Source organism: Neolamprologus multifasciatus, chromosome 11, assembly GCF_963576455.1.
Source record: "Neolamprologus multifasciatus chromosome 11, fNeoMul1.2, whole genome shotgun sequence".
NCBI classification, from domain to species: domain Eukaryota; kingdom Metazoa; phylum Chordata; class Actinopteri; order Cichliformes; family Cichlidae; genus Neolamprologus; species Neolamprologus multifasciatus.
Window position 1 is genome coordinate 26,750,096 of NC_140449.1, and position 26,881 is coordinate 26,776,976.

General features: G+C 40.3%; 1 protein-coding gene across 1 annotated transcript; it reads right to left on the reverse strand.

Annotated features, from left to right (window-relative positions):
* Positions 1-14,586: 14,586 nt before the first annotated feature.
* LOC146508648 (uncharacterized protein C1orf232) lies at positions 14,587-26,068 on the reverse strand. Its single transcript, XM_085178448.1, has 4 exons — positions 21,781-26,068; positions 20,098-20,175; positions 19,760-19,866; positions 14,587-19,289 (listed from the first exon to the last, which is right to left on the reverse strand). Exons 1-4 carry the CDS (start codon positions 21,859-21,861, stop codon positions 18,932-18,934), a joined length of 624 nt encoding a protein of 207 aa, XP_085034574.1. The 5' UTR covers positions 21,862-26,068; the 3' UTR covers positions 14,587-18,931.
* Between the last annotated feature and the right edge of the window lie 813 nt (positions 26,069-26,881).

Below are 26,881 nucleotides of genomic sequence, written 5' to 3' on the forward strand. Positions count from 1 at the left end.
TATTTGAGTCACTGTTGCCTTCAGCTCCAAGCAGTCTGGTCATTCTCCTCTGACCTCTGGCATCAACGAGGCATTTTCACCCAGAAAACTGCTGCTCACTGGATAGTTTCTCTTTTTTTGGACAATTCTCTGTAAACTATAGAAATGGTTGTGTGGGAAAATCCCAGCAGATCAGCAGTTTCAGAAATACTTAAACCAGCATGTCTGGCTCCAACAATCATGCCTCATTCAAAGTCACCTTTCTTCCCCGTTCTGATGCTCCATTTGAACTTCAGTAAAAATGACAAAAATGCCGTAAGACAGTTTTTTATACTCAGTGTCCTGTCATTACTCCAAAGTAAAAACATTTTGCTACCTTTAACTCTGTGAGCTCTGAGTCATCATCAGTGTTGACCCCAACCCTACCTCCAGTCGTTTGATCTACTGATTGACAGCCTTGATAGCTTTAGCAGAACAATAAATAACAAAAACACACAAAAAAGTCAAAAGAATGCATATTTACAAGGTTACCGTGAGGGTCATCACTGATGATGATGATGATGACTTAGACCTCTCGGGGTTAAAGGTAACAAAGTCTATCATTTAGCACCTTAAAGCCTCCACGCTAACTAGTGGTTGTCTCCAGGTACATAATTTACCAATCAGATCTGAGATTCATCTTTCTAGCCAAGTGTCCACAGAAAACAGCATATTTCCCCAAACATAATCTATTCCTTTAAGATATCCAGATAAGCTTTCATCATGTGGGCTGTTTTACTGCAAACTGCTCAATTATTTACTGTCCACTGAGCAGTCCCGGGATTAGTCTGCAGATGACTCATTTAGCAGTTTACAGAAGAGCTGGAGTTCAACAAGAGTTGACCGAATTCACAAAGAGGCTTTTCCCAACATATATGATTTCTATTGTAGGGAGATTCCCTTTAAAGAAGCACAACACAGTGTGAGGATATTTAAGCAAACAAACATCTGACATGTTCACCGGTTTGCACACACTGAACAAAGCTTTTGCAAGGTTGGCAAGTTACAACAGCAGCACTTACACTGTACAATAAGTGCACACACACTCACACACGCTAATCTAATTTCTTTCTTCTAAAATACCACACTTCCTTTCCCTCTTTCTGTCTTTCCCAAAGCAGAGCAAAACAATAGCTCTCCTGTTTGCCTGCGTCTCTGTCAGCTACGCTGACCGGAGGGCCTGCTGTGACATCCTGTTTTGGGTTCACAGGACAAGGTTTAAACATATGGTCATGTTTTGGGTTTGGCTTTTTTTTTTCTCAGTCTGCCTGGAAATAAACAGACAACAGCTGGAAAAGGACTATTTGGGTCTGATTATTACAGGGTTGACAAGGTTTAGGCTGGTCTAGTGCTGAGCAAGCAGAAAGACTGAACTGGTGTACCTGTTAAAGATTTTAGTGTGCTTGCAAAAAAGGGAAAAAAATGCCCAGTAGTTTGAAAAGTGGATGATAAACCAGCAGGAATCCAGCACTCCAGGCTTTGATGCTGCTGCTGATGTGTTTTTTCACTCACTTTAATACAGACACACACTCAGACACACACACAGTCCGAAGACGTTCCATATCACACTTTTGCCAACCAGCACATGTGGATCAGCAATCTTTTGACCCATTTATGACTTGATAAACTGGATATTTCACTGAATGAAATCTTTTGAACTCCCCTCAAAACTATTTTTGGTAGTTTAATAAGCTGCAAATGTAGACTTTTAGCTTACACAGGAAGCCGTTGTTGTTCCTCTGCTCAAAGGCCTCCAATACCACTAAAGCATAACAGACTTATTTCTCAGACAGTGGATGGAAATCTGATTCCACTTTACCAGGGGTTTTAAACACTTACAAGGCTTTAATAAAATCTGGCACTACTCGGTGAAACAAAATACAAGTTTCTTTTCCACTAAAGCTTCTAATTCAGCTCTTTGACAACACCTTAGGTCAAACACTTCTGTGCTCGTGTGGCCTCCGACTGCGAACCATTTGTAGCTGGGATCTTTTTTCTGTGCTCTGAGAAGTAATATTGTGTGTCAGGGTTAGCATGGGTTGTGAAGTGTGTCAAATCTGGCCTAGTTCTTCTGCGCCAGCAGCTTCGGCAGACTGCGGATGTCTACGCTTGAGAGAAGCTTGGTTCATGACTCAGAGACTGAGAAAGTAACAGCACACACAACCCTGGCACAAAGTGGTCTGCCAGGAGAGAAGTCAACTATTTCAGCTGTTAGCAAGGCACACCTTCATCACAGATGTGCTAGAAACATCAACAAGCAAAGGTGATCTGTTTGATGCGGTAGTGGTGGTCATCTAAAAGCAGAGGTGTCGGTGCAGGAAAACAGCTCTGTCCTACTTCCACACTGATTCTGGCATGTGTGTCAGAGTATAATCCTTTTAGAGTAGAAAGGGTGATAAAAAAAAATAATAAGATGAAATATTTGCCAACAAGTCTTTTGACTAAAAAGAAGAAGAAAAAATAGACCAGGGATAGGTTATGAATTACTATATATATGAATTTTAAACCGTGATTATGATTATGTATTTGTCATTGGTCATTGCTTGCATGAACAGTGGTATCACCATATGTGCACTTTCTTCAAGGCTCATTACAAAATAATACCTTTGTTTTTATGCAAAATGCCTTTTCTTTTCTGTGTCTGTAATAAACAAACAAAACTTGAGGATCCACCATGAGCTTGAAGCAACTAAAAATGCCAAATTCCCACAAATTCATATTGTAAAGTCAGGGAAGACAGTTTGGTTTCTTCCCGCTGATGATTTGCAGCATAATTCAAAAGTCTCGGTTCGCTTCAGTCTAGACCACTTTAGTCAAAACACTATTGCTATTTTCATCTGTAATGATTTATATATGGCAGTATTGTTCTGGGAGAACATAATTCTGCCCTCTTTCCATCTGCATACAAAAAGACTAAGACAGCTGGTGTAGAACAGAGCAGGCATCACTGACAACAGGTATGGCATCAATTAAGCCAGAAACGGCATAAAAAAAAGGAGCTAGGGTGGAGGTGGGTTGCAAAGCAGCTTGCAGAGGAAGGAGGATCTGTAATTAGGCAAAAGAAAATTAAAGAGTCCTTTCTATATATGAAATTAGCAGATACGGGCACTGAGTGCAGCCGCTTCCAGCTGATGCACGCAGAGTGTGATGTCTAGACATGCCTTCTAAAATTTTGTTGTCAGAAAAGGAAAATGTTGTATTTTTCATTCTAATTGCAGTATTACATCCTAAAAAAATGGGAAGACTATAAAATAAATGATTAGATTGATATGAACTGGACACCACAGTTTAGGCTAAAGCATGGGTTGGTTTACAAATTCAAATAAATTACATGATTAGAATCCACAGCAGGTGAGGTTCACCAGAACTTGGCCCCACAGTTTGACCTGACACAAGCTCAGGCTCCTGACTGACACATCTACTGACAAACTAAAATAAAATCCTTAAAACAGAGTCCAAGGAATGACTGGAATGATCCAGCACAGCAGCAGTCGATTCAGTTATGTAAATCTGTTCCAAGAAAACAGCAGCTGGCTTACATCTGGTAACGAAATCCACCAGGAAATTATTCAAAATATAAACACTTTGTTGTACCTGCCTGTTTTACCTCTTAGCAACTGCATAACTACCCCCAGTAAGGCTGAAATTTTAAGCTAATGCAGTCAGGAGGAGGTAGCAGACTCCACTTTGCTTTGCCCCCATCTCTGTAACAAAAACCATCCCTGAACTAAAGGTATCCCGTAGCACTACTGGGTTATAAATCAGAGGACAGACCCCTTTCATTCCCCTTTGTCAGGCATGACCTCTGCTTCCCAGGGGGGTCAGGGAGATGGCCTGAGCATCGGCACTGTGGGAAACCTGACCAGGAGCCACGGACCCTCTACAAATAACCATCTTACATCAGGAAAAGCTGCAGCAGTACAACAGCAGGACTGCTGGCGGGCCTCTGGTTCAACACCAAATGACATTTACAGAAACAGAAGACAAGAGTTTTATGTGTTTTCTTTTCAGAGAGCAGGGAGGTCAGTTGACCCTCATTGTAGAACAAGAGCAGGGATTGACCACTGCTGACAGTTTCCTAGTTCAAGTGTTATGTAGGTTAAACATTTTTCTTTCACCAGTGAAAGAGTCCTTTTATGTAGAATGTAAACTCAATAAAAGAGACTTTGTAGTTCTCCATCCGTGCATCAACATCTCATATCATCTTATATCTCATATCATATCAACATATCAATAATAACTCACGTCCATGAAATCATTTGTTATTATTCTTTTGTGTATAATGTCATGTAAAAATGTTAAATATGTCACATAATTGCAGTTAATTTGTAGCAAATTCCCTGATGATAAACAAAAACATGAATGTGAACATTCATCCATTATTTTTAGGCTTTTAGGCTGTATTGCTTATTGATGGTTTCTCAATAGATGCCCATTATGGGGGTTATCTGCTCTTCTATACACATTTTTTCAAGTTTGTCCATAACATTTATGATGAAAATAAACTTAGATGATAAGAACCACCCCGTTTCATGCACTGGACGTTTGCATCTTTTCAACATAAACAAGTGTTTAAAGCTTTTTTTGTAGTTCAAATTCCTTGGAGACGTTTGCATGTCCCTTTGAGAACAAATCGTTTCAAAAACAAGAAGTAAACAGATTTATAATAAAACTATGAAAGTAAATCAGAGCTACAAGGTTACCCACATGACATCTTTGACCAGATGTTGATGCTGGTGAACAGGGCGGCAAAGATGTGCGCTTATCAAAGCCGTTTTAATTTTGTACACAAACCATAATTACAGTTCTAAGAATTCATTACATTTAATTAGATTTGAGGTGTAAAGTGTTTTTTTTTAACTTGTCTCTCTTAACTTTACACTATATTGTGCAATTTCTAATTTTGTTGATACTTTTGCAAACTGCTGAATGCATACATTTCATTTAGCAGTAAATATCGCCCCATGTTTTTGTAAGCAGGCACAATTTTTCTAGAAGAGCACTATGAACAGCCGCTCTGTGCAAGTTAACAGTCAGCATAAATTTGCTGATTCATAAACAGTCCCAGCACAGAATTAAACATATTGCAGTTACCAAACTATTTGCATCCAAGTAGCACACTGCAACGAGTTCCTTGCTGTGAAAACATTTGTGGCCACATCATGATGAGAAAACACCCCAGTCACACAGTCAGATCTATTCCCAGTCATGTGGGAACAAGACAAGCTGTCAGGCCAACAGCTGGCCCTCGCTCCTCATCTGCATCCATGAAAACATTCATCTACACTTCTCCTGCTCTGATATCCGACTCCCACGAGGGAACAGAGTTCGTAACCCAAACGCCACGAACCGGTCGCTTTATTGGTCACTTTATTGCATCCCTGTGGTTTTTGATTACTCTCTTTCACTTTCAGTTCTTGATGTTTTTCACCAAGCGGGGTAAAACCATCTCCTGGGACCATATGTTCACAATATGGCCAGTGAAAGGCCCGTCCCTTTTTAAGGTGGCAGCTTTGATGTTTTCCACAGTCAGTGAAATTGGTTTGAGAAAATGTATGTTTAAAAAGACAAATCATCTGCAGATTCAAACGCTCTCCTTCATCTTTTTCTCTCCCTCCTCTCCCTCCTCACACAATCCCCCCTGTTAGTAATGTTCTTTGAGCCACTCAGTTTACATTCAGGTCAAAGCCATGGCTTATAATACATGCTTTCAATCTTTCTATTAAGTGTTCTTTGGTACCATAGATAAGGTGCTACAGGTCAATCCTAGAACCTTTTCACTCCAGCATGACTTCCATTATGTAAGTGGCAATAAAAGGATACGTAGTTAATACGTGCTGAAAGTCAGAATTCAATTTAATAGTCATCGACCGATCAGGCACCATCATATCTCGGAAAGGTCATATCACCAAGGTTTTCCAACAGAGTCCTTTGCTCTTACTATAGGCTTAGTTGTGGTTTTTAAAGTTGAACTTGAGTTGGGCACTATTCTCTAATTAGGCCTAATACTTGTGCTTATGGCACAAAGTCATGTTTTGTCCTGTGAAACACAGATATGTACATATTATGAAAAAAATGTCCCTTTTGGAGCTTTTTATTGATCTATTAGTATGGCTAGACAAGCAATATCCTACTAACAGCTCAAGAAATTAATTTCCTTTGGCTATTTATTTGTTTAGACATGAACTTTTCTGCCTCAAGCCAAGGTGAGACCCTTTTTTGTGGCACGGATTAACTTTGAGAAGAGCTATAGCACAGACAGGCTGAGTCCAGGCTTAGACTGTAACCTTGAGGCTGTAGTGAGAGAAAAAATAGGCTCATGTCACAGCAGAGGCAGGGGAGCTGCTGAGTAAATCACTGTCTGGTCTTCATGTCTCTTTCTGTACCACAAATTGACTATTTGCTAAACTCAGTTCCTGTTGCCACAAGTGTCAACCTGTTTTGTTTTTGCACAATCCAAAATGTAACTTGCAGTAAAAGAGAAGCACATTTTAAGTTTTTATTTTTGAAGCAACAAGCCTTTGATTTCCCCCCACAAAAACGCAAGGAAGATACATATTTCTAACCAACAGCTGTTTATTTTGGTCTTGCATGAGGACTGTCAGTTACATATTTCATCATATGACAAGTATTGGGTATCTAAATTAAAGTGTTAGAAAGCTATCTTTCAGACAATTTGGTTGTGCACATTGTGACTCCAAATAAAGCATCGCTGCAGACAGTTTTTATTGGGCGACAAGCTAAAAATGTAGCAGAACATTGACCACGTTAGCTTTTTTTTCATGAACATAAAATATGCAAAGATAGCCACTTAAGTTAGTTTGTGATTAATATGATGTAGGAGCATCTTGGCAGTAAAATGTCAATTTTGTTTGGACTGAAAGCAACTTTTTTCTTTCTAAAGGTTAGGCTTTAAAGTAATGCTAGGTTGCTACTGAAGCTAGTAAGCTAGTTACAAAAACAATGCTAACACTTGCTAATTATTCATTCAGAACTCCTGTCCTCTGGTGCTTTTAGCTTTTAAACTTTTCAGACTACCATGTATTTGTTATTAGAGTCTAGTGTGGGCACTATAGCAGAATCTAAACCCTGACATGCAGCTGATACCACAGAAAATAGTCCTCATTCAAAGCAACTACAGGAGACAGTACACTAAACTTTCAGGCCAGTCTGATGTACAGGAATGTGCATCAAAAAATGCTGCAAACCATTTTGAGAGATGAGAATGAATTTTGACATTTGGCTTATATTTGTGCATATTGTCCCTCTTGCATTATGCACATAACTCAAATCTCCATATGCATACACCCAGAACAAACAACATTAGCAATTCGCTCTCAGCCCATCAGCTGCAGACGAAGAACATCTACTGGATGTGCTCTCCAACATCATCAAAGCAAAGCAAAGCACTTGACCTCGCCCTCGTCTTCACCACACTTCTGGGGTTAGCCTTTCCTAATTTAACCCCAGTCTGGTTGCGAGGGCGAGGGAAGGCCCATCTCTGTGGCGCCATGTTGGGCAGGACCTCCTCTGAGGATTCAGCCAGTGATATCCCTCAAAACCCACAGAGGATTCCTACCTGATCATCCTCAGTGGGACTTAATTGCAGGATCCATGGAGGAGGGAGGACACCTGTCAATCATAAGCAGTATTGGTGGAGTCTCATTGGATTGTAATGCTTGCATGGTAATATTTTGTACGTTACTGTGCAATTATATCGCAGTGGGTTCGATTTTTTCAAAACTTTGTTGAGTGGACATCATCGGAAGTTTTAAGTATTACTGCTTAAGGCATTATTTGCAAGTACAAGCTCCTGCTTCTATAATAATATTACTTGTGAAGATAAATCAAGCTAAAACAAGCTGTTGGAAATAATAGAAAATATATCAAGCTCACTGCAGTAATTCTGACAGCCATCCAATAGCGCCAATTATAACTGGCAGACGACAAACTGGAAAACAAATTATCAGTCAAGAAATTACATGAGAACTGCCAGTTGACCTGGTGAAGTCTAATCTGATCTAATACAAACTGTTTCCTCTAATTACATTCTTCAGTCCATCGGCATGAGCTCTCATGACTTGTTGCCAAGCTTGTGAAGGACTGTGCACAGAGAGGAATGCAGCGCTGTGACACGCACACTGCAGAGTATCCGAGTTATGTAAAGACGGTGTCATTACATTGTTTTCCCCATCGTTTTATTACTAAGCACAAAAAGATTAAAGAAAATCTCTGCAACAGTTTATGCTTTTTCTGTAGCAAATTTTAGTCATTAACAAGAAATAATAAGAGGATCCTGCCACAAAGTTACTAATTAGTCCTAATCCTGTCTAAATTACATACTGGGTGTGGCGTTCAGCTTCAGCTCAAACAAGCAGAGGAAATTACTCGCCTGAAGTGATTTTGCTTTTGTTTTTATACTAACACAGAGGATATGCTGCTTTCTTTTGTGAAGCTTTATGCTCTAAAGTGCTTCAGGCTCAGTGCAGGATTGCATAAGGCTCTGTAACATCATCGTATGTCAGACTGCAAGAGTGAAGGGCACAGGTGAGCTTCCACTGAAAAGTCTATTGTCTTTGATATGGTGCGTGTATCTGACACCCAGCTTTGGGACTAGGTCATGAACTTTGACAGCCATATCAGTTCCTCCTGGGAAAAGAGTGATCCAGGTGTCTAACTGGCCGATTAGTGTGCCACCCCCACAGGTGTAAAGGTCCTCAAAGAAGCAGTTTCTCACCATATTAAAAAAGCTGAGTGGTGTTGAGGTTCAGGATTAGGCCTTTGATTCTTTACAGGATTTCTCTGTTAGTAAAACACCAAGTACAGAGAAACCTTTCACCTCCCTCAGTAAATTTACTTGATAAAACATAAGAGCAAACAAAATATCAGCACTCACGTATGCATATATTTCTTACTGTTTTTTATTGAGCTTGAATAGCACAATGTTTTCTTCCACATTCAAACACTCATGCACACGATATCTGACTGTAAAAGTCGAGTTCTACTGTACCATCCTGAGGCATCTGAAGGAGCACATTCAGCAGAGCCAACCATTCATTATACACTGAAAACATGGGAACTTTCTGGCTGCACAAGCATTGTCTTTTTCACTTTCACTCGCCAGGTTAGCATCACCCTCTTCCCCAAAATAAAATTCAAGAAGAAGCAGACATAGCAGAGGTGAGTGTGATCTAAACCGGTCCAGAGGTGCACATGGCGATAATACTGGAGAGATCAGCCAGTTATTCATTTTACTGGTGAGGTCTCTGAACATTGATCTCATATGTTGATAGTTTTTTTGCATCGTGTTCTTACAAAACATGCTTGCTGTTGCAAATTAGAAGCACTAGTGCATGCTCACGCTACAGTAGGATTTTAGTCTGTTATTGGAGGCTTGATAGGCAACATGATGACATCATAATATTTAATGCACGGCAAAGGTTTTGTGGATATAAATAAAATGGTGTTTTTATGAACTCCAAATTATAAAACGTTTTAAGGTGTTATATGTGCGTGAATACTACAATTTTAGCCTACTGTAAGGTCGTTTCTAAGGAACGTGATGGCTTTATAATATCTGATTTAGATGAGAACCTCCAGGGGCCTACAATGTACATTTGTGCTAGTTTTGATGTTTTCTTGGCAAATGAGCAGGATGGGACTCAAAGTTAATGATAAAAAACATGGACAAATCTGTGTCAGTTAGATAAGATGCAAAAGTGTAGAAGCATTTTCTCAGTTTCATGAAATATAACTGGATACAAGATAAGAATAATAATAAGAGTAATAATAACTTTATTTATCCCGAGGGAAATTCTTTTGTCATGTACATGCTCAAAGCAGCAGGAGAGACAGAGAAACAGATGAATAAGATATACAATATATACAATAAGAATAGTAGTATACAGTAATATACAGTAGGATAGTGCAAGACATAGTATCAAATAACTCTAACGAAGTAATATATAAAACTATATCCTGGAGAATAAATAACTTAACTATCAAGATAGTTGAAACTGCTCGATTTAACTGTCCACACAAACTTACAACACGCTCCAGTGCTCGTAAATCCCAACTGCCCACAACAGCCTCGTCCCACAATAGCTGTACCTCCTGACAGTCTCCATCAACTTCTTATCAAGTGGCACTGTCTCCTTCTCCAGTCTTCTACTCAGACAGCCTGACACCCCAGATTCCCATGTCAGAAATAGAGATGGGCCGAAGGAGGACAACGACTCGAGGAGAAGCAAACATGCAAAAGAGCACAGGAATTTCTGTTTGCAGCGGAGGGGGCAAAAGTCGGAGCGGCCAAAGAGAGACAGAGTGGGATTTAATGACATGTTGATGACAGGCTGGAGGGGAGTATGCAATGCTCCTGCAGGAGTGGAGAAAGAGAAGGGTGTAAGATGAGCCATACTGGCTTGTATAGCTGTGAATAGAGGTCTGCTCTTTTACACTACGACACAGTGTGTCTTCATACCTGCACTGATCGTACATGACGAGAAACAGGGGCAGTGAAATCTCCAGCTGTGCATCAATGTGTAATTTCCGCCTTGGCTAGTTATGGGTCACAGGTTCCCTGAGGCTCGATTTGCTCGAGCATGGATGAATGATCAGTCTGTGGTTCATGAGGGTTATTCCTAATGTGGTGGGGAAAAAGAACCATTTTTTTCAATATTAATGTATTAAAAGCCATACGTCCACCTATCCATCCACCCATGTGCACCTGTGACAGAAGCCACTGTGGCCAGGATGATGACGAAAACAAGAGGCATTTTTAAACTGTTAAACAGAAGATTATTTGCTTACTTGTTGAGCACTAGTCGACAAGTCAGACGCTGATTACTTTATAGTTTCATGGAGACCGACAATTAAGCAGAACAGAATGTAAACATCATTAGTTACAATGTTATAGCTTGTTTTTAGTGAGGTTCTGTCTGCATGTGGCCACTAACCATGTGACGTCAGGCATTTTGAACATGCAATGATCATGATTACAATGCAGGGTCAAGTGAATAAAGCCCAAGTCCCAGAGGCCTGCCCCCCCGGGAACCACCAGTTGCTAAGGAAATTGCGTGTTCCCCAGCTGGTTGACAAAAATCTCCTTGAAATTGCTTTAGTTGCTACCAAATTGCCACCATATGCACAGAAGATGGCAACTCATCCATAAACACTCACCAGCGAAATGGGAAACTGTGAAAATGCAACACAAACATAAAATAAAACATAAATAAAAAAACATTTGTCTTCAAAGTAAAAGTTGGACCTTTTAAAATGTCCTACCTGATAGTGCAGATAAGTGAGCATCTTCCACGCAAACCGCAGCAATTGTTCAATGACCAAAGCAATCACAAGCAGGTTTTTGGCGCAGCATCTTCTTTGCAGCTGATTTCACCTGGAGGAGCCACTCGCCTCTCAGTTGAGGAATAGCAATGTGCCCACGGCGTCGCACAAGAAATCTTTATCATTTAAAAAACAAAGCAAAAGTTGTAGTTTAACAGGAGGGAAGTTTTCTATTACCTGTTCTTAGAGAACAGTGATTTCCTGTGTACACAGGTAGCTAGCATCTACTGTCTAAACCTTTATATTTACCCAATAGAGTGCTTGTTTGAATCTCATGTTTCCACCTAATGCATCCAACTGAGGTTCGCTCTTGTTTTATTTTCAGCTTCCTTCACTCTTTAATTTTTTTCTATCCTCTTTTTCTTTTATCTGTAAGAATTTTTACAGTTACTTCTGTTGTTCCACCATCCAACATTTCATCCACCTGGGAAGGTTAACAGTCTCTCCTCTTTTTGTTTTTTTTTTTTGTTTTTTTGATATCATATCCAGTGAGAGGCAGAACTGCAGAGTGAAAGAAACGCTTACAGGGAAGCAGTGCTTCTATACTGCCAACACTGTGAAACTTTTTTGGATTTTTCAGTAACAATTTTGAAACACAAAGCTTTTGGGGTCTTCTATAATTTAACAACAACTGTATTTGAAGGATGCTGCGATTAAATATGAATACTCATTCAAAACCAGGTGAATATTTCTGAGTGCCAAGACTGATTAAAGTATTTTAAAAAGCATATTTTACTATGAAAATAACAGAAGTTTTACATTGTTTTTTTTTAACACAATATCTTTTCTTTTTTTTAAAAAAACACTACATGAGACGACATTTTTTGTGCCCATCAGCCTCTAAAATTAAGAATTCAGAATGCATTTTTCAGATGCCTTCTTAGCGTCTTGTTGGAGTCTGCTGGTTCTCACGGTGAGCTGCGTGTGTGTGTGTCTGGTGTGTGTTTGTATGTGTGTGTGTTTAGGCTTAGCTGCAGGTCGGGAGCAAAAGCAAAGAACAACAGCCATAACAGCTGTAGAAACAGTAACTCGAGCCCGACAGAGACTTTGTAGAGGGCCAAAGAATCAATTTGCATTCCAGCAACTATACAATACAATATAAAGATATAACACAAACCATCACTTTTACTGCGCATGAGTGACCGCTACAGCCAGTGACCCGTGGCATCGAGCTGACAAACCAGTTTTCAAAATCAGCACAACACAGTGGATCGTGGGCCTCCTGCGTATCGCTCCCTTAAAAATAACTCGGCAAACTATAATTTCAGAAGAGAAACATCGCAGCTGCCGAGTTATATTTTCTGTGCCGTGTGTGGAAATCCCACGGCTCAAGTTCTTCGGGCTCAGCACTCCTCCTGCTAGGTGGCCACTTTTATCTGAAAATAATCAATGGAGCCAACGAGTACAAACATGACCCAAGAAATAAACACACATATTGGCTGAAAATGTGTTGAGCTCTTGTTAGAAAGTATGAATGAGAGCAGAAAAATCGATCTATTTTCAGGCAGGCCTGCCTTTGGAGATGGGTGATCAGATTTCAGCAGAGATACAGATGGATGATGGGTGCCAGGACGTATGCATGCATGTGTGTGGTTGCGTGTCTGTGCCTGCGTGAGTTTTACTGGGTCGTGGTGTGGCCGCGGGGGTGTATGGGGGGGTAGCTTTGCAGAGAGATTACCCAGTTTGCTGGGAAATAGAGGGGGCAGGAGGCAGATTTTATTTTCTAAGGGGGTCCCAAATCCATTCCTAAAGAGTCACAAGATTATAAAGCCTAGATTGAGCTAGTAGATTACAGGGACGAGACACCATGTGAACGTCTGTGATGTGATGTGAGGGACTGTGGTTCTCTAAATAATATACCTCCTAGGCCCCTTCCTTTACACTATAAAACTGATTATCCTGGCGGATGGGGGGGTATTGTTATTGGCCTTAGGTGGTTGTATCATTTATAACATCTGCTTTATAATTTCTTAAAAATTTGTATGTATTTTGATGGCTCATTTATACTTCTAAACCTTTTTGGCATTTTGTTCGGTTTAACTGTTTCTGAAATGTTTAGGAGAATCCCAAAAAGTTGATTTTGTTCATCCTGGATGTTTTTTTGGAATCAACTTCTTGAGATTTCCTTACCAGGATGATCGAGCATGCATCAAGACGTTCAGGAGAATCATGAAAGTGCATCTTGTTTCTGAATGACACGAGTCGCTCCACACTAACAGTTTAGGCAGGTCAGCTTTTTTAAAACACGCAGACATCCACACATTATCACTTGAGGATTAACAAGGCCACTGAAACAGAGGTCATAACAACCCTGCAGAGAGCTGAGTCTAACTTCAAAAAAGTCAAGTCGCCACCTTATCTATGCAGACACACTGCAAACAGTGGAGATTAACCCTGAAAACTGCTTTGTCTGCCTGTTTGTTTGGTGGATCTCCTCCTTTTAGCTGATAAACCTATCAGGGTGATGTCTGGTGCAAAGTTACAGCTAATCTGTCAAAGTTTCCTCCCTGAAAATGACCTCTGTGCAGTGATTCTGAAATGTCCACTCACTTACATATACTAATGGCCATTACTTTGGGGCATTAGTGTAATTTCTGTAAACAAGAAGGGCCATTAGGGAGCAGATAAGCAGCCTTGGAGGACGTTTTATATTGTGACCGCTGCTGGCTGCGATTTCATGTTAAATCGACAGGAATAAATGAGCAGTGCTTTTGCAAATCAAAAAAGAGAAAAGAACTATTGCACGGTTAATTTAGAAGTGGAGCAGGTTTTGTAAACAAGAAAATAATTGTTGCATTTACTCACACCAAAATGGATGATGTGTATTCCTTTTTCATAAAACAATGGAGAAGGAAAAATCTCCCCTAGACTACACTGTATATACAGTAAGTGTTCATGTGCCTCCCTCACATAAGCCACAATTTTGCCTCAAGCAGGTGTGCTGTGGTAAGCTGCTGAAAGAGACCAGTCATTGTTTTTGCGAGAACATCTTTGGTCCCGTAGTTCGACTTCCAGATGTGCCCGCTGTGCCGCGTGTGACTCACCTCGTTTGTTGAGACACCCGACACAACAGCGTCATACCTGAGCGCTACCAGACATTTCTGTCTGCCTGTGAGGGCTTTCATAAGCGCTATGTCTATTTTGCTTTTACAACCCTTTTCATAATTTTGCTGATAAATTGTCTCTTCTCCCCTGTGTCTGATCTTAGATTTTTTTTGGCCCATGTTTCTTTTACTGATTAACCTCATTTCATAATCTCAGTATAACATTTGAGACCTTGAGCTGTAATCTTGAAGACAAACTTCTTAGGCTCTGGCACAGTCCGGTCACTTTGGCTGGCTGATTTATGGACTGGTGTTGGCCAAGCGAGGTCACAAAGGGACGGACGATGGAAACGCAACAGCTTACAACATAATCACATGGTAGTTTGTTCCAAAGTCATCAGACTGTGCTACATATTAAAACTTGTTCCACTGACCTCATGTGATGCTATTTTAAGTCTGTTAGCAAATCCATAAAGAAAATAGTTTGTGGATAACCAGATTTGCCTCTGCGGATTGAGAAAGCATCTATATATATATATATAATACAAATTTAATCTTTTTGTATTGTATCTTTTAGATTGCCTAACCTTCTAGAGTCCTACTCAGAGTATGTAAACCTTTGTAACATTAACCTGGGTCCTTAATTACCACCATTATTGCTATACACCATCATGGTTACAAAGGTAACCCCCTCTACAAAAAGAGATCTTGGATATAAACACAATTAACTCATCTTCTCTCCGGTTTGGGCTTTTGTTATATAATTAAGGCAGGCTCACAGATCTTTGTGGGGTTGCTTTTCTCTTAGGTAATTGCAGTGTGTGGCACAGAGCCCAAGGCAAGCAATGAAGAAGAGTGACGAAACAAGAAAATAGTGTGTTCTTGTCTGTGTTTTGTCTCTGTGGATGAGGGGGATGGTGAGATATTTGTGTTGCACTGTGAGCCAAAAAGTGAACCAAATGGCAAAGGCCTACAGGACTTTGAGAGTGTGGTGGTCACACACCTGTCTGACAGGACCACAAGTGATAAAAGAGTTTTACACTATGGGACCAGTATGAGCATGTGTGCATGAGTGAGTTGGATTAACGGTCAAGTCCCCAGAGCTGAAAGTGCTCCTGCTCTGTGTATATGGGCGCACTGCATGAAAGCAAGTTGTTTTGGCATCCGTCAGATTATTTTGTTTAAACTTCTCGCAGAACTGAAATTACAGCAAGTTAACGAGAAGCCGTGGCAGCGAACCAGCGTCCACAAAGGCAGGATATACTCTAAGTGGAGTGACTCCCTTATTAATTTGCCTGTGCTTTTCCTGCTTTGACACATGAATGCCTGCTTGCTGAGGAAGGTCTTGCCCAAAACCACACTGGTCCTGAGATGAGATCTTATCAGGCAGACTAAGAGAAAACACCTGTGAGAGTCTACTGAGGGTCTTAAGTGCATATAAAAAAAACATGAACCATGATCACATGAGGGAAAAATCAGATTTTAAAAAAAACTGGTACCGACTCTACCTGAAATCCAACATCCCCACAGACATTCCCATGCTTTGACTTTCAGAAAAGGACTCTGTCACCGTGACTTTACCCACTTGTTTTTGTTTTTAATGCGTTTTCATTTTTATTGTTTAAGCATTTTAAGCCTTAATGCACTTAAAACTTATGAGATACTCAAAATAAATCCACTATAGCACTGCGTTGGAAGGAAAAAGTGGCAATAGAGTCCAAAACCATTTTTGGCTGCAGGTTGTAAATATGTGCTGTAAAGTTAAGCATTATGTCACTGCAACATCCAGGGACTGACCCACATTTTGAGTCAGCCTGAAGTGGTCATTTGAGGAACTGTGTTGGCTACCTTTTCACCCCAGATGTTGCCTATTGTGTCCCCAGTGGGTGATGCATATGTATCTAGCAAGTAGCAACAATGTAGCCATGAACCTCAAGTCTTTCAAGAGCACGTCGTCGTGCATAAACATCTGTTCTTTCTAACTCAACGTGCACAGACTTCTATATTTTTTAACTCTGGGTTTTCAGAGCTAACAGAGGCTGACAAAATTGCATTACCAAACAGCTTGTATGGATTAAAGTAGCCTTATCCCTAAGACCTCTAAACAGACAGAGTAAAATCAGTAGTGCTCTTTGGTCTCACTGTTCATCAGTTTTGTGACAGCTTTACTGTGTGTAGTTGTTACATTTAAAGAAAGAAAGCTCTGATAAACCAGTCTCCAAGGAGTCAACAGAGACCACAAAGCTAACCTTAAATAATGATAGCCTTTCAGCTTTTGTCTGGGAAGAGATTTGGTAACTTAATCTACTGCCAAAGCGACTGAAAATCTTTAACCTATGCCACTTTAGCCTTTTCCTCTTGAAGATATCCACATAAATAAAGTCAGAACTCGTGAAAACTGCAGTACATGCAGTACTTGTGTGTTGTTGTTTTCGCTTCAGCTTGTGATCTCAGCAAAAATGGTTTCGAGCACCGATAAGCAGTTTATTATTTCTGAGCTCCCCGAGATGGATTTTAAACAAAACTACCAGACGTCACAGACCCCTCAAGTACCCAGTTGTGCCTCTGTGGACTCTCCCTCGTCTCCCCCCGCGTAAACTGCCAGCCATGCCTGCTCGCCTTCTGATGCTTTCATGCTCTACAAACCTCATTTCCACCGAGCATTGCCGACTTGATGTCATGAAACTAAAATATGGACCTCAAAACATCATGACAGTAGTCCCCGCCCATCAGCCCAAAAATCAGCCCTTTTGGAATAAATGTTCAGTTTGAGTTTGTTTTAAATATGCAAGAAACACGAGTTTGTCACTGAGCTGCGAGTGGGGAAAGATCTCTTCTGACTCAAACAGAGACTGCTGATGTGAAAGTCTGTACACAGCTAGTGAAACTCCCTGATTTCCCATGTCCCATTATGACAGGATAAAATCTGACTGACAGTATAAACACATGGAAATGGCACGAAACCATGGGGTTGAGTTCGGGCTACACTCGCTTGCATCACTTTCGCATCATATAGAAATGCCAAGAAAGACTCCTAAATTTAAAAAGGAAGCTCTGTTCTATCTGAGGAAACATGACACAGTAAGAGAGAGGAAGTGGGTGTGAAAAACAGGACACGAAAGAGATGAAGGAAGTGGGATATGAGGAGGAAAATGGGCTATTTTTGACAGGGTGTCTGATCAGGCTGTTGTCATGTTTATAAAAGACTGATTTGATGTAAATGTGAAGGACATGAAGGCAGAAAAAAAGGACAGTTGAATATATGCTATACTAAATTTAAGAGGTGAAGAGAACCTCCTGCTGGCCAGAGGCAGAATTTCGTGTTCTAGATTTTTAAAAAAGGTTCGAGTCAAAGAACAACCATCACAGAGATCAGCAAATGAAGATGATACGCATCAGAATTTTTTTTCCAATATTGCTCAAAAGTTACAATTTTTCAGTCACGTGTTCATACCTTACAAGAATTTCAGTGCAATAGTCTTTATTATTATATACCGAAAACAGCAGAATAAAACATGGAATAAGGCACAAACCACAAAAGAACATAAATAATACCATAATAAGTCAAATTTGTTTTAAATCACAACATTTTAAAAGTCAAAAAACTCACACATTTCAGTCTCAGTCACAATCACAAAATCCAAGTCATCGGTTTCACGGGCTTTATCTCACCAGGCGTGCATACGTGTCAAATAAATGTGCTCCACATTTTGCATTCCTGACGTTTAAGGGAAACTCGGAAGATTATGTAGTATCTACATCACACTGCCAAATTACCTTTCTATAATCCGCTGGCCTCTGAACAGGTTAAGTGAGATAATCCCTGTCTAATCCTGCTATCACTGCCTTTAATCTCTTAATCCGGTTTTTGTTAAACTACAGATTAGATCAAGTTTGCTGACAGGTGTGGAGGCACATGTTCGTGGTGAAAGAAGCACTTTAGGGAAGTAAGTGTAGTCATACAACTGCAAAAACAAAACACTGCCGTGTGCTGCCTAAACCAGTGTGGTCGTCACCAAAATTCTGCCTTACTGCATTCTCTGCGTGCGGGAATTCAGAATTTCATAAATTAGCATAGTGACTTTTAATACAAGCAACTTTAAAAGTTTTTTTCATAAGTAGTAGTGGTTGGAGTTCAATCACTGGTCCGGGATATGAACACTACCTCTGGCTCTGTGCAGGCAGAGAAATGGAAGCTCTCTTTGTTAAGTGTCACCTATGACCTATACTTCTTTACTCTTACATAAATAGACTGACCTTTAAGTAATGGGGAACCAAAGATTACAAAAAAATAAATAAACAAGAACACTGATTTTCTTTTTATGTCTCAACCAGCAATCAGGCCATTGGTAGTAATGTGGCTGTGAACACACGTTTTCTGGAGCGTATAATAGCTGACAATACAGAGGGACTTCAAGAGGCGCCAGTTTAGTTACAGGATATCCTTTGCGAAATTTACCCTCCTCCTACATCTACCACCCTCCTCATGTTGTTTATTTTCTTTTACTTTCTCCTCCACCATGTTTCTAATTGGTCTTGGTCTTCAGCTCTGCCAGCTTGCTGGTAACAAAGTTCCATTTGAAAGACGCATCCTCGTTGCCTCCTCCCAGCGAGACGTACTTGGAGAAGCTATTGTTGCTCCTTCCTCCCCCTTCACTCTGCCCTCCCTCAGTGACCTGCCCATCCTGCTGACTTTCCGCCCCTCCAGCCTCTATCACCCCTTCCTCACCTTCCCCTGTTGCTGCCTCGTTCTCAGCAGCAGCGGCGGCGGCGGCCGCAGCAGCTTCAGCCTGTTTCTTGGCTGCCCAGTTGGACGCGAAGCTATCCCAGAATCCTGTGCGCCTGGTGGGTCGCGGAGGCTCCTCGGGCTTTGCTGCAAGCGGACTGAGAATTTAGACAAAGCAGTAGGTGCTTTATATTATGAAACAACTGATGAAGATTTTAGATTTTAAATAACTTAAGTTTTAAAATTACATGTAAACACAAAGACTTTATAAGAAAGGCTTCAATAGTGATGAATCCAACAATCATTCCTTCATGAATATGACAAAAAAAACAGATTTTGGCCAGTAAGTATCCTAGATTTTAAGAAAATAAGAATTTATGTCTTCCAGTAATTATGTTCATTTCTATTTGTTTTTTATTAAACCTCCTTTTTCCCTTTCAGTTCAGTCTGTACACCAATTTTGGCCAAAACATTTCTTTGGGTCAGTGCAACAAAAGTAAAACTTCAAACTTATGAGCTACAAAATCTGATAAAGGTGTGATCTCAGTTGGAAAGTGTAAAGCTCTGTTTCACCAGCAACATCAATGTTCATGAATGCATGTGAGAAGATAGACAATTAAAAACTCACTGGTCAGCGACAGGGGGGCACTCAGTCTCCTCTAGGAGCTGGTGTTCATCATCTTTGTTGAAGAGCGCCGATAGCCGATTCCAGCTTTTAGCTCCTGCCCCCTGCATCTTGACAAGGTCAGAGGTCAAAGTAGGGATTTAGTGCTGTCAAATATCACTTGACTAACGTTCCTCTGTCATATCTTTAGACATATGCTTAGCATGAACCTTTGCATGGATATTCTTACTATACTCACTGCATCTGTGACCGTTTTATAAAGTATTTGTGAAGCCTGTGTGATTAGCAAACGGACAGAAAATACCCTACAAGATTTACAAGCGCTGCCAGGGTTCACATACTTTCCTGGCCAGCTGGGAGACAGCATTGGGCCCCTCATCCTCCTGCACTGGACTCATATCGTTCTCCACCTCTGTGACCTGCAACACCAGTAAACAGAACAATGTTTCATTAACCTGTCCACACACAGCGGTTTCCCAGTCTGGTCACAACAAACTGTCTGAGTTTAATGCACAACACAGAATCTGTGCACAGCAGTCGCCATCTGGTGCGTATTGTGGGTACTGCAAGCTGAAGCAGACCTAGCTTAAACACACATGACACTATTATATGAACTACTGGAGACTAAAAATAAATTGCCACCATAGAAAAATGTTTAATATTTCTTTATTAAAACTAACTTTAACATTTTGCACATTGTGTTTTAATTGCTTGTTTTATCTCTTGACCAACTCACTAATTACTTAACAGTAGTATTTCCACATCAGTGGATGTTTTGACATAAGGAAGACTGATAGTCAAACGCTTTAGCAGTGTCTAATTTCACTAGAACGTGTGAAGCAATGGCAGCTCAAATAGCAGTGGTGACATCTCTGCATATCTATCTAGATGGAAACTATCTCTCCGGATTCCCTGTCGTCCTTGCAAAGGCCCGGGCAGCTCAAGAGGCCACAATGTGAAGCAGTCAGCTGGCAGATCTGAATACGCCAGTGAGGAACCTGGCTATCTGTCTCGTCCGCCTGTCAGCCCGTCACTCACTGGAATGCCAACTAATCCGTTTGTTCAGCTCCTGTGCAGGATCGAATTTCTCAGCTCTCTGGAGATCTGGGTCAACGCAACACTGTTTCACGAGAACCAAGTCCTGCATCGAGTGCAGGTGTTGCCGTGAATATGAGCAGTGGGAAAAGTCCAATCCAACAAAAACCACTAAAAAGAAAGTAAAATTACAGTTACTGATGCAAGGTACAGTCCTTATTTTACTGCTGCATGTGTTCAAAGTGAAGCTTGTTTTAACCGTTTCATTTACAGCACGGATGTCTGACCCTTGGAAAAGGTCACAGCGTAACTCCAAGATGTTCTGAGAGCTTTAAAAAGGTAGAAAAGAAAACTAAGAAAGTTCTGAGTACATGAGTGTAATCGTCTATTAGTCCTTTCTCTGACTTCTTTCTTTTTGCGATAAAATGTTTTTATGTTTACTTAAGTCACCACAGGCATCTGAAATATGACTACAGACCAAGATTCAATAATGATTTTATGTAAGAAGATACCAAGCAAAAGGGCCTTCGATGACTGCTGAAAACATCCTATATTGCTTGCAGTGTTGCCTCTATTTTGGTTAAAAGCTGTTTTATTATTGCTGTGACTGCTCTTATGTATCTGGATTTCATTTTAAGTCCACATTTGTCTAACAGAAACTAATAAAAAAGTAGATTTGATGCATGTAGATTTGTATGCACATGTCAGTAAACACAGTTTCATCAGAGTCGACTTGCCAGCGTGCATTAAGGCCAGCATTGCTGTTCCCAGGCCGAACATCTGTCTTAAAGTTCCCATTGCATGGAAAACAAATCAGCCCTGCAAGCTCATCTAACGCTGTGATGAATAAGAAATGATCAGCAAAACAAAACCAGCTGACTGTCTGACTTCCGTGCCAACAATTATGTCAGCTTTCTTGTACTTTAAAGTGTTTCTGACAAACAAATTAATGAGTAACATGTGGACAAACGTGTATGTATATTCTGTACCTCCTCGGCAGTGTCCTCCTCATATTCGGGATTAATAGTCTTCAGCACTTTGCTTTTATAAACCTTCCACACTGGATTCATACTTGCAGAAATAGATGCTCAATACTTGAGGGCAAGACCTGTGAAGATGCCTCTGCGCTCCACCCTCCACCGAGTCTCCACGTCCACCTTCAGCTCAGTTGGGCCAACTTTGGCCTGTTTCCATGCGTAACGTTCTCAGCAGATTATAAATGCAGGGAACTTGTTCAGAGCTGAGGCCCAAACTTTGTCATGCTGCTTCTCCTGGTCAGATTATGTCTGTCTCATTAAGCCAGCAGGGCTGACAGCTGCTTTCATCCCCACAGAGTGTCTGAACAGGTAAAGCTAGGAAGTTGCGCTGCTTGTGCATCCGCCTACGCAGGTATACAGACACACACACACACACTAATTGTCAGCGTCACGGTACTGCCTTGGTTACCTGGAAACAGGTGTGGATTTCCTCATTCATATTTCAGAGGGTTTCTTTTGCAGAGCCAGAGGTCCATTGTCATCCTGTGCTGGTAGGATGGCTCCTATAACCTTGCCACACAAACACACCAATACAAACTAGTTTTTAAGAAAGCTGGAACTACTGTCGAAAAGATAAATAAAATAATAAAAATTTCACACGTATTTATTTAAATTAGACCAAAGACCACTTAATAAATGTTCAAAAGTGAAAAAGAAATCTAAAATGTCTTTATGATCTTTGCAGTTTACATGTGCAAACATAATTGCAAATGTTTCCCTGAACACAGGGTGTGCAGGTTGTCAGTGCTATACAAATGTAAAAGAATGTACATTTCCACCTTGATCTATTCTGTGTACATGAGCACAGAGCTTTGAGAAATTCATGTTCTGATAACATCCTCCCCCTCCTTCCAAGTCCCGTCTTATTCAAGTAGCGAGCTAGAGGGGGGTTGTGTAAAAACGTGCAACAGTCGCTTGTAATCTGAACTGCATTTGAATTAACGCTACACACAGGCGCTCATGTCTGCTTTATTTATGGCAACTCATCTTTATACCATCCGTATTAACAAGTAACTCCTCTTTCACTGTCACCTGGCCACTTCCTCGCTGTCCTCCTCTCTGCCGCTGCTATTGGCTGCCGTGACAGATGAGACGAACACCAATCAAATTCAGGCGCCATGCAAGGTTTTTTTTTGTTTGTTTTTTTTGTGACTGGTCGCCTGGCAACCCAAGCGGGCTAGTTTCATGTAGATAAAGAGAGAAGTATAAAGCTCTGATGACAGATTGGATTTCACCAGCCACAACACAAACAGCCAACTACAGACACACGCCATGGTTTCCTCACCTGGCTCAAACTGACAGAATTTTAACTGTGGTGATAAACTCAAACACCAGTAGCATAACTGATCGCTATAAACGATCGCTGCAGGGAACGATTGATCATGATCTTGATTATCATCAGAGAAATTTGACCTATGCTGTTCTGTTGCCCTCCTGATCTTGGTTTTGATTACCATACAGACTTCCACAGTAATGAAGCTGTAAGGTCGGGTAGATCCATACGATCGGCGTGAATTATGAATGCAAGTCTATGGACGACACATCTACACATAAAGACGGGTGGAATTTGGTAATTTGAACAGCAGCAAGTTTGGGCAGCCTGAGGAGCTCAGGTTTCAGATGGGAAAGGTCACACCCAGGGATTTATCAGTTACCGCAGCACACACAGGCAGTAGATTATTATGTATGACTGATATGTTATGACCTACATATCTTTTGAAGCATTACAAAGGAAGCTGGAGAGTATTGTAACCAGTATGTGTCGGGATATTAAAATAGATCAAATTAATCTGGGTGTCGCTGATAAACTCTATCCGGATTTAAAGTGCATACCACTCCTCAAACTACAGTTTTGAGACGTTTACATAGGACATATTTTTCTGAAATAAACTTGTCAGAGGAGAAATACGAGCACAAATCCATCTACCTGAGTACTGTACTTCAATAAAAGCTTGAAATATTAGAACGTGTTTGTGATATTTTACATTCCTAACCCCTTACATTTCAATTCAGTTCGTTTGTAAAAGAAAATAGACACGTATACCTACAGATCATTGCACTGATAATACCCCTAAGCTTTTAGACCACAGGTGCTTGGCTCAGTTATCATTTTTATCTCTTTATAACCTTATAACAAGATACATTTTTATAAATAAATTAAAACTGATCAGAACTGAGTTCAGCTTACTGGTGTGCGGCCTTCCACAACAGTCCCAGTTTTCCATGTGGTTCAACAGGAAAATTAATTGCCTAACCTTGTTTTAGACAATTTAAAAACACAGCACTAACTGGGGCTTTCCAGCCCTGTGAAGGACTGGCAACTTGCACAGTGTATACTCTGCATGTGGCCCTGAGTCAGCTCCAGCCCTCATCGTGAACTGGATAAGTGGTTTATAAAATAGATACATGGAGGCTTTTCCACTGAATATCAAGAATTCTAAAGTTAGAGAGGCAAAGTTGAGATGAGTAGAGCAGGGATAGTGGATATAATGAAAAAAGGATGTTGAATATGGACCTGTGAGGTAAGAGGAAAAGAGAAAGATCACAGAGGAGGTTTATGGGGAAAGGACACGGAGAGGATAGGGTGAGTTGGAAGCAGGTGATCTGCAGTGGGAGCAGCCGAAAGAAGAAAAATAGAACTACAAATTCATTTTGATTATATATTTTAATAAGTTTATTACCTCCTCTATCAGTTCTCCACATTAAACACAGACAGCCTCAGATCACCACTAGGTGGCTCAAGAATCCTCAACAATGGTGGACATCAGTTTCAGAGAATCCTGAAGTCGTACTCATTTCCTTTATTTCAAATGCTTAATGATTAAGGCCGTGATTTTATCCCACACAAGCACAAAAAAATGGAATAAATAAGAATACAATGCAATATAAAGAGGATACCTAGTAGGGAGTGTGATTGCATCAAATAAATTTTTGTTATTGAAAGCGGGAACAATAGGATTTGGTTGCTTTACTAGTCACCCTATTTGCATTGCAAATAAACTCAGTACAGGTAAAGGCTGAAGTCAGGGTTCTGGTGGTTGATTTCATCTTCTTGGCACTGTTCGTTTAAGTTTATTCCAATTTCTGTTAGGCCCATTGTATTTGTATCGACTTCTGACAGAGGACCAACTTTTTGTATTGTGTATACATACACGCAATCCAGAAAAGCTTTCTACCTAAATTTAGGCCATGTCTTTGTCTCAGAGCAGTTTATTTTGTATTTGAATTTCAGAGAGAAGTATATTTGCATTTCAGTGTGTCCTCCTTAACAGAGGGTGGCTACCCAAAGACAGGAACTGGTCTTTTCTATCATCAAAGCATAAAACCGATAAAAATGGACTAAAGCCTGTTTTGATACTTTGAGTGCTCACAATAGTTTACCTATGCGACTGTCATGAATAGCTAGCAAGACAAAAACATGAAAATAAATCTACTATTCTTAATTTCATGATACCAAAGAAGGTTTACCTATGTGGAGCTAGATAAATACTGCCTCCTTTCGGTTCTTGCGAACACTGTGTGGTCTGGTGGAGGTGCCTGAGTTCATCCATATGCGTATCATATCACTTTTGACCACTGGGGGGCGACATATGAAATAATTTCCTGCTTCAGTGGGTTATTTGAGAGATTAGGAACACAAAGTACAGAACACAGTGTACTGAATGTCATCCATATACTGCCTCTGCATGCATGCTATAGTGTTAACATGCAAGCCTCTCAAAGATCAGAGATATTAACAAGTGATTTGCAGCATCGTTAATAATCTAAATGGAGCTGCACAGGAGATGCTTCACCACATTAAGTTTTCTGTGCATGATGCTACATTTTCCTTTGCAATGCCTGAAATCACAGCCAACTGAAATTAGTAAGATTTTGATATATGTAAGCTAAACAAAAGGCTCTGGATATGCTGAAGCTCTATTGTCTGAGCAGACATCCCACCACACAGGAATGTCATTCATTTCAGTGACTAAGCTTAAAGCTGGTTTCCTCTGTCAAGCTTCTCATTGTTGTAAAGCTGATATCATAATCCCCTTTTCATTTTATCATACAGGAATTTAACTGTAGTGATATTAAAGATCTTCAGCATCTTAATGCTGAGATGTTCTTACTTTATAACCCAACACATTTAATTAACCTGCATTCATACTGTAGGTATGTAGTATATTATTTATTGTGTATTTTATTAATTGTCCTTAACCAAAGTTAAATGACAAAATATTTGTGTATATTTATGCAAAACGTCTAGAGCCTGTGCAAAGAACATTTCACTGCATTTGTACTTATTGACACTGGCCTGTTACATCAATCTATAATAAGGCATCATTTTGTTATCTCATAGGCTTACTGATTTTATATGAAAATATTTTCAAAGAAAAAGATGCACTAAATTAGTATCGTAAATCTAAGTCCTGACGTTGCACTACAGCGTATTGTTGCTCTCAGTTCTGGTGTAAAAAAAGATACCCTTAAACCATCATGTGTATTGAACATGTGCTGTTCAGGAAAAACACCCACAAGTCAGTGCAGGTGAACCGGTTGACCTGCTTTAAAAAAAATACGTTCATAACTACTTTGGAGTTAATGCCCTTCACTGCAGGCACTGAGTCACATCTGCGCTCTCCCTTCTTCTGACTTCCCCAGCTACAGTATCTTGTGTCACAAGACAAGATACTCATATTCGCTGCCATGAGTCTATTTAAGAGTTTGTTGTTCAGCCTCCTGCAGCGACTTGGAAGGGAAAAGGCAAATTCCACTTCTGTGTGCGCAGGTCTGTGAGCTATAGCGCTGATGCATGTGTAAATGCACACCAGACAAAATGTTTCTACACTAAAGGAGGTCTAAGTGTAAAGACAGATTAATGCACTAGTGGCTGTTTCTTCCTAAATAAAATGTTATTTCATTTTACAGCTGTTTACAAATGGTGACATGTGGTTGAACGGTTTCAGCTGGTGACAAGCATCAAGAATGTCCTGGGAAAACAAAGATGTCTGGTTACTCTAGGGGAGCATGAACCTAGAGGCTCTTTGCTATATTTATTCTGTGCAGTGTC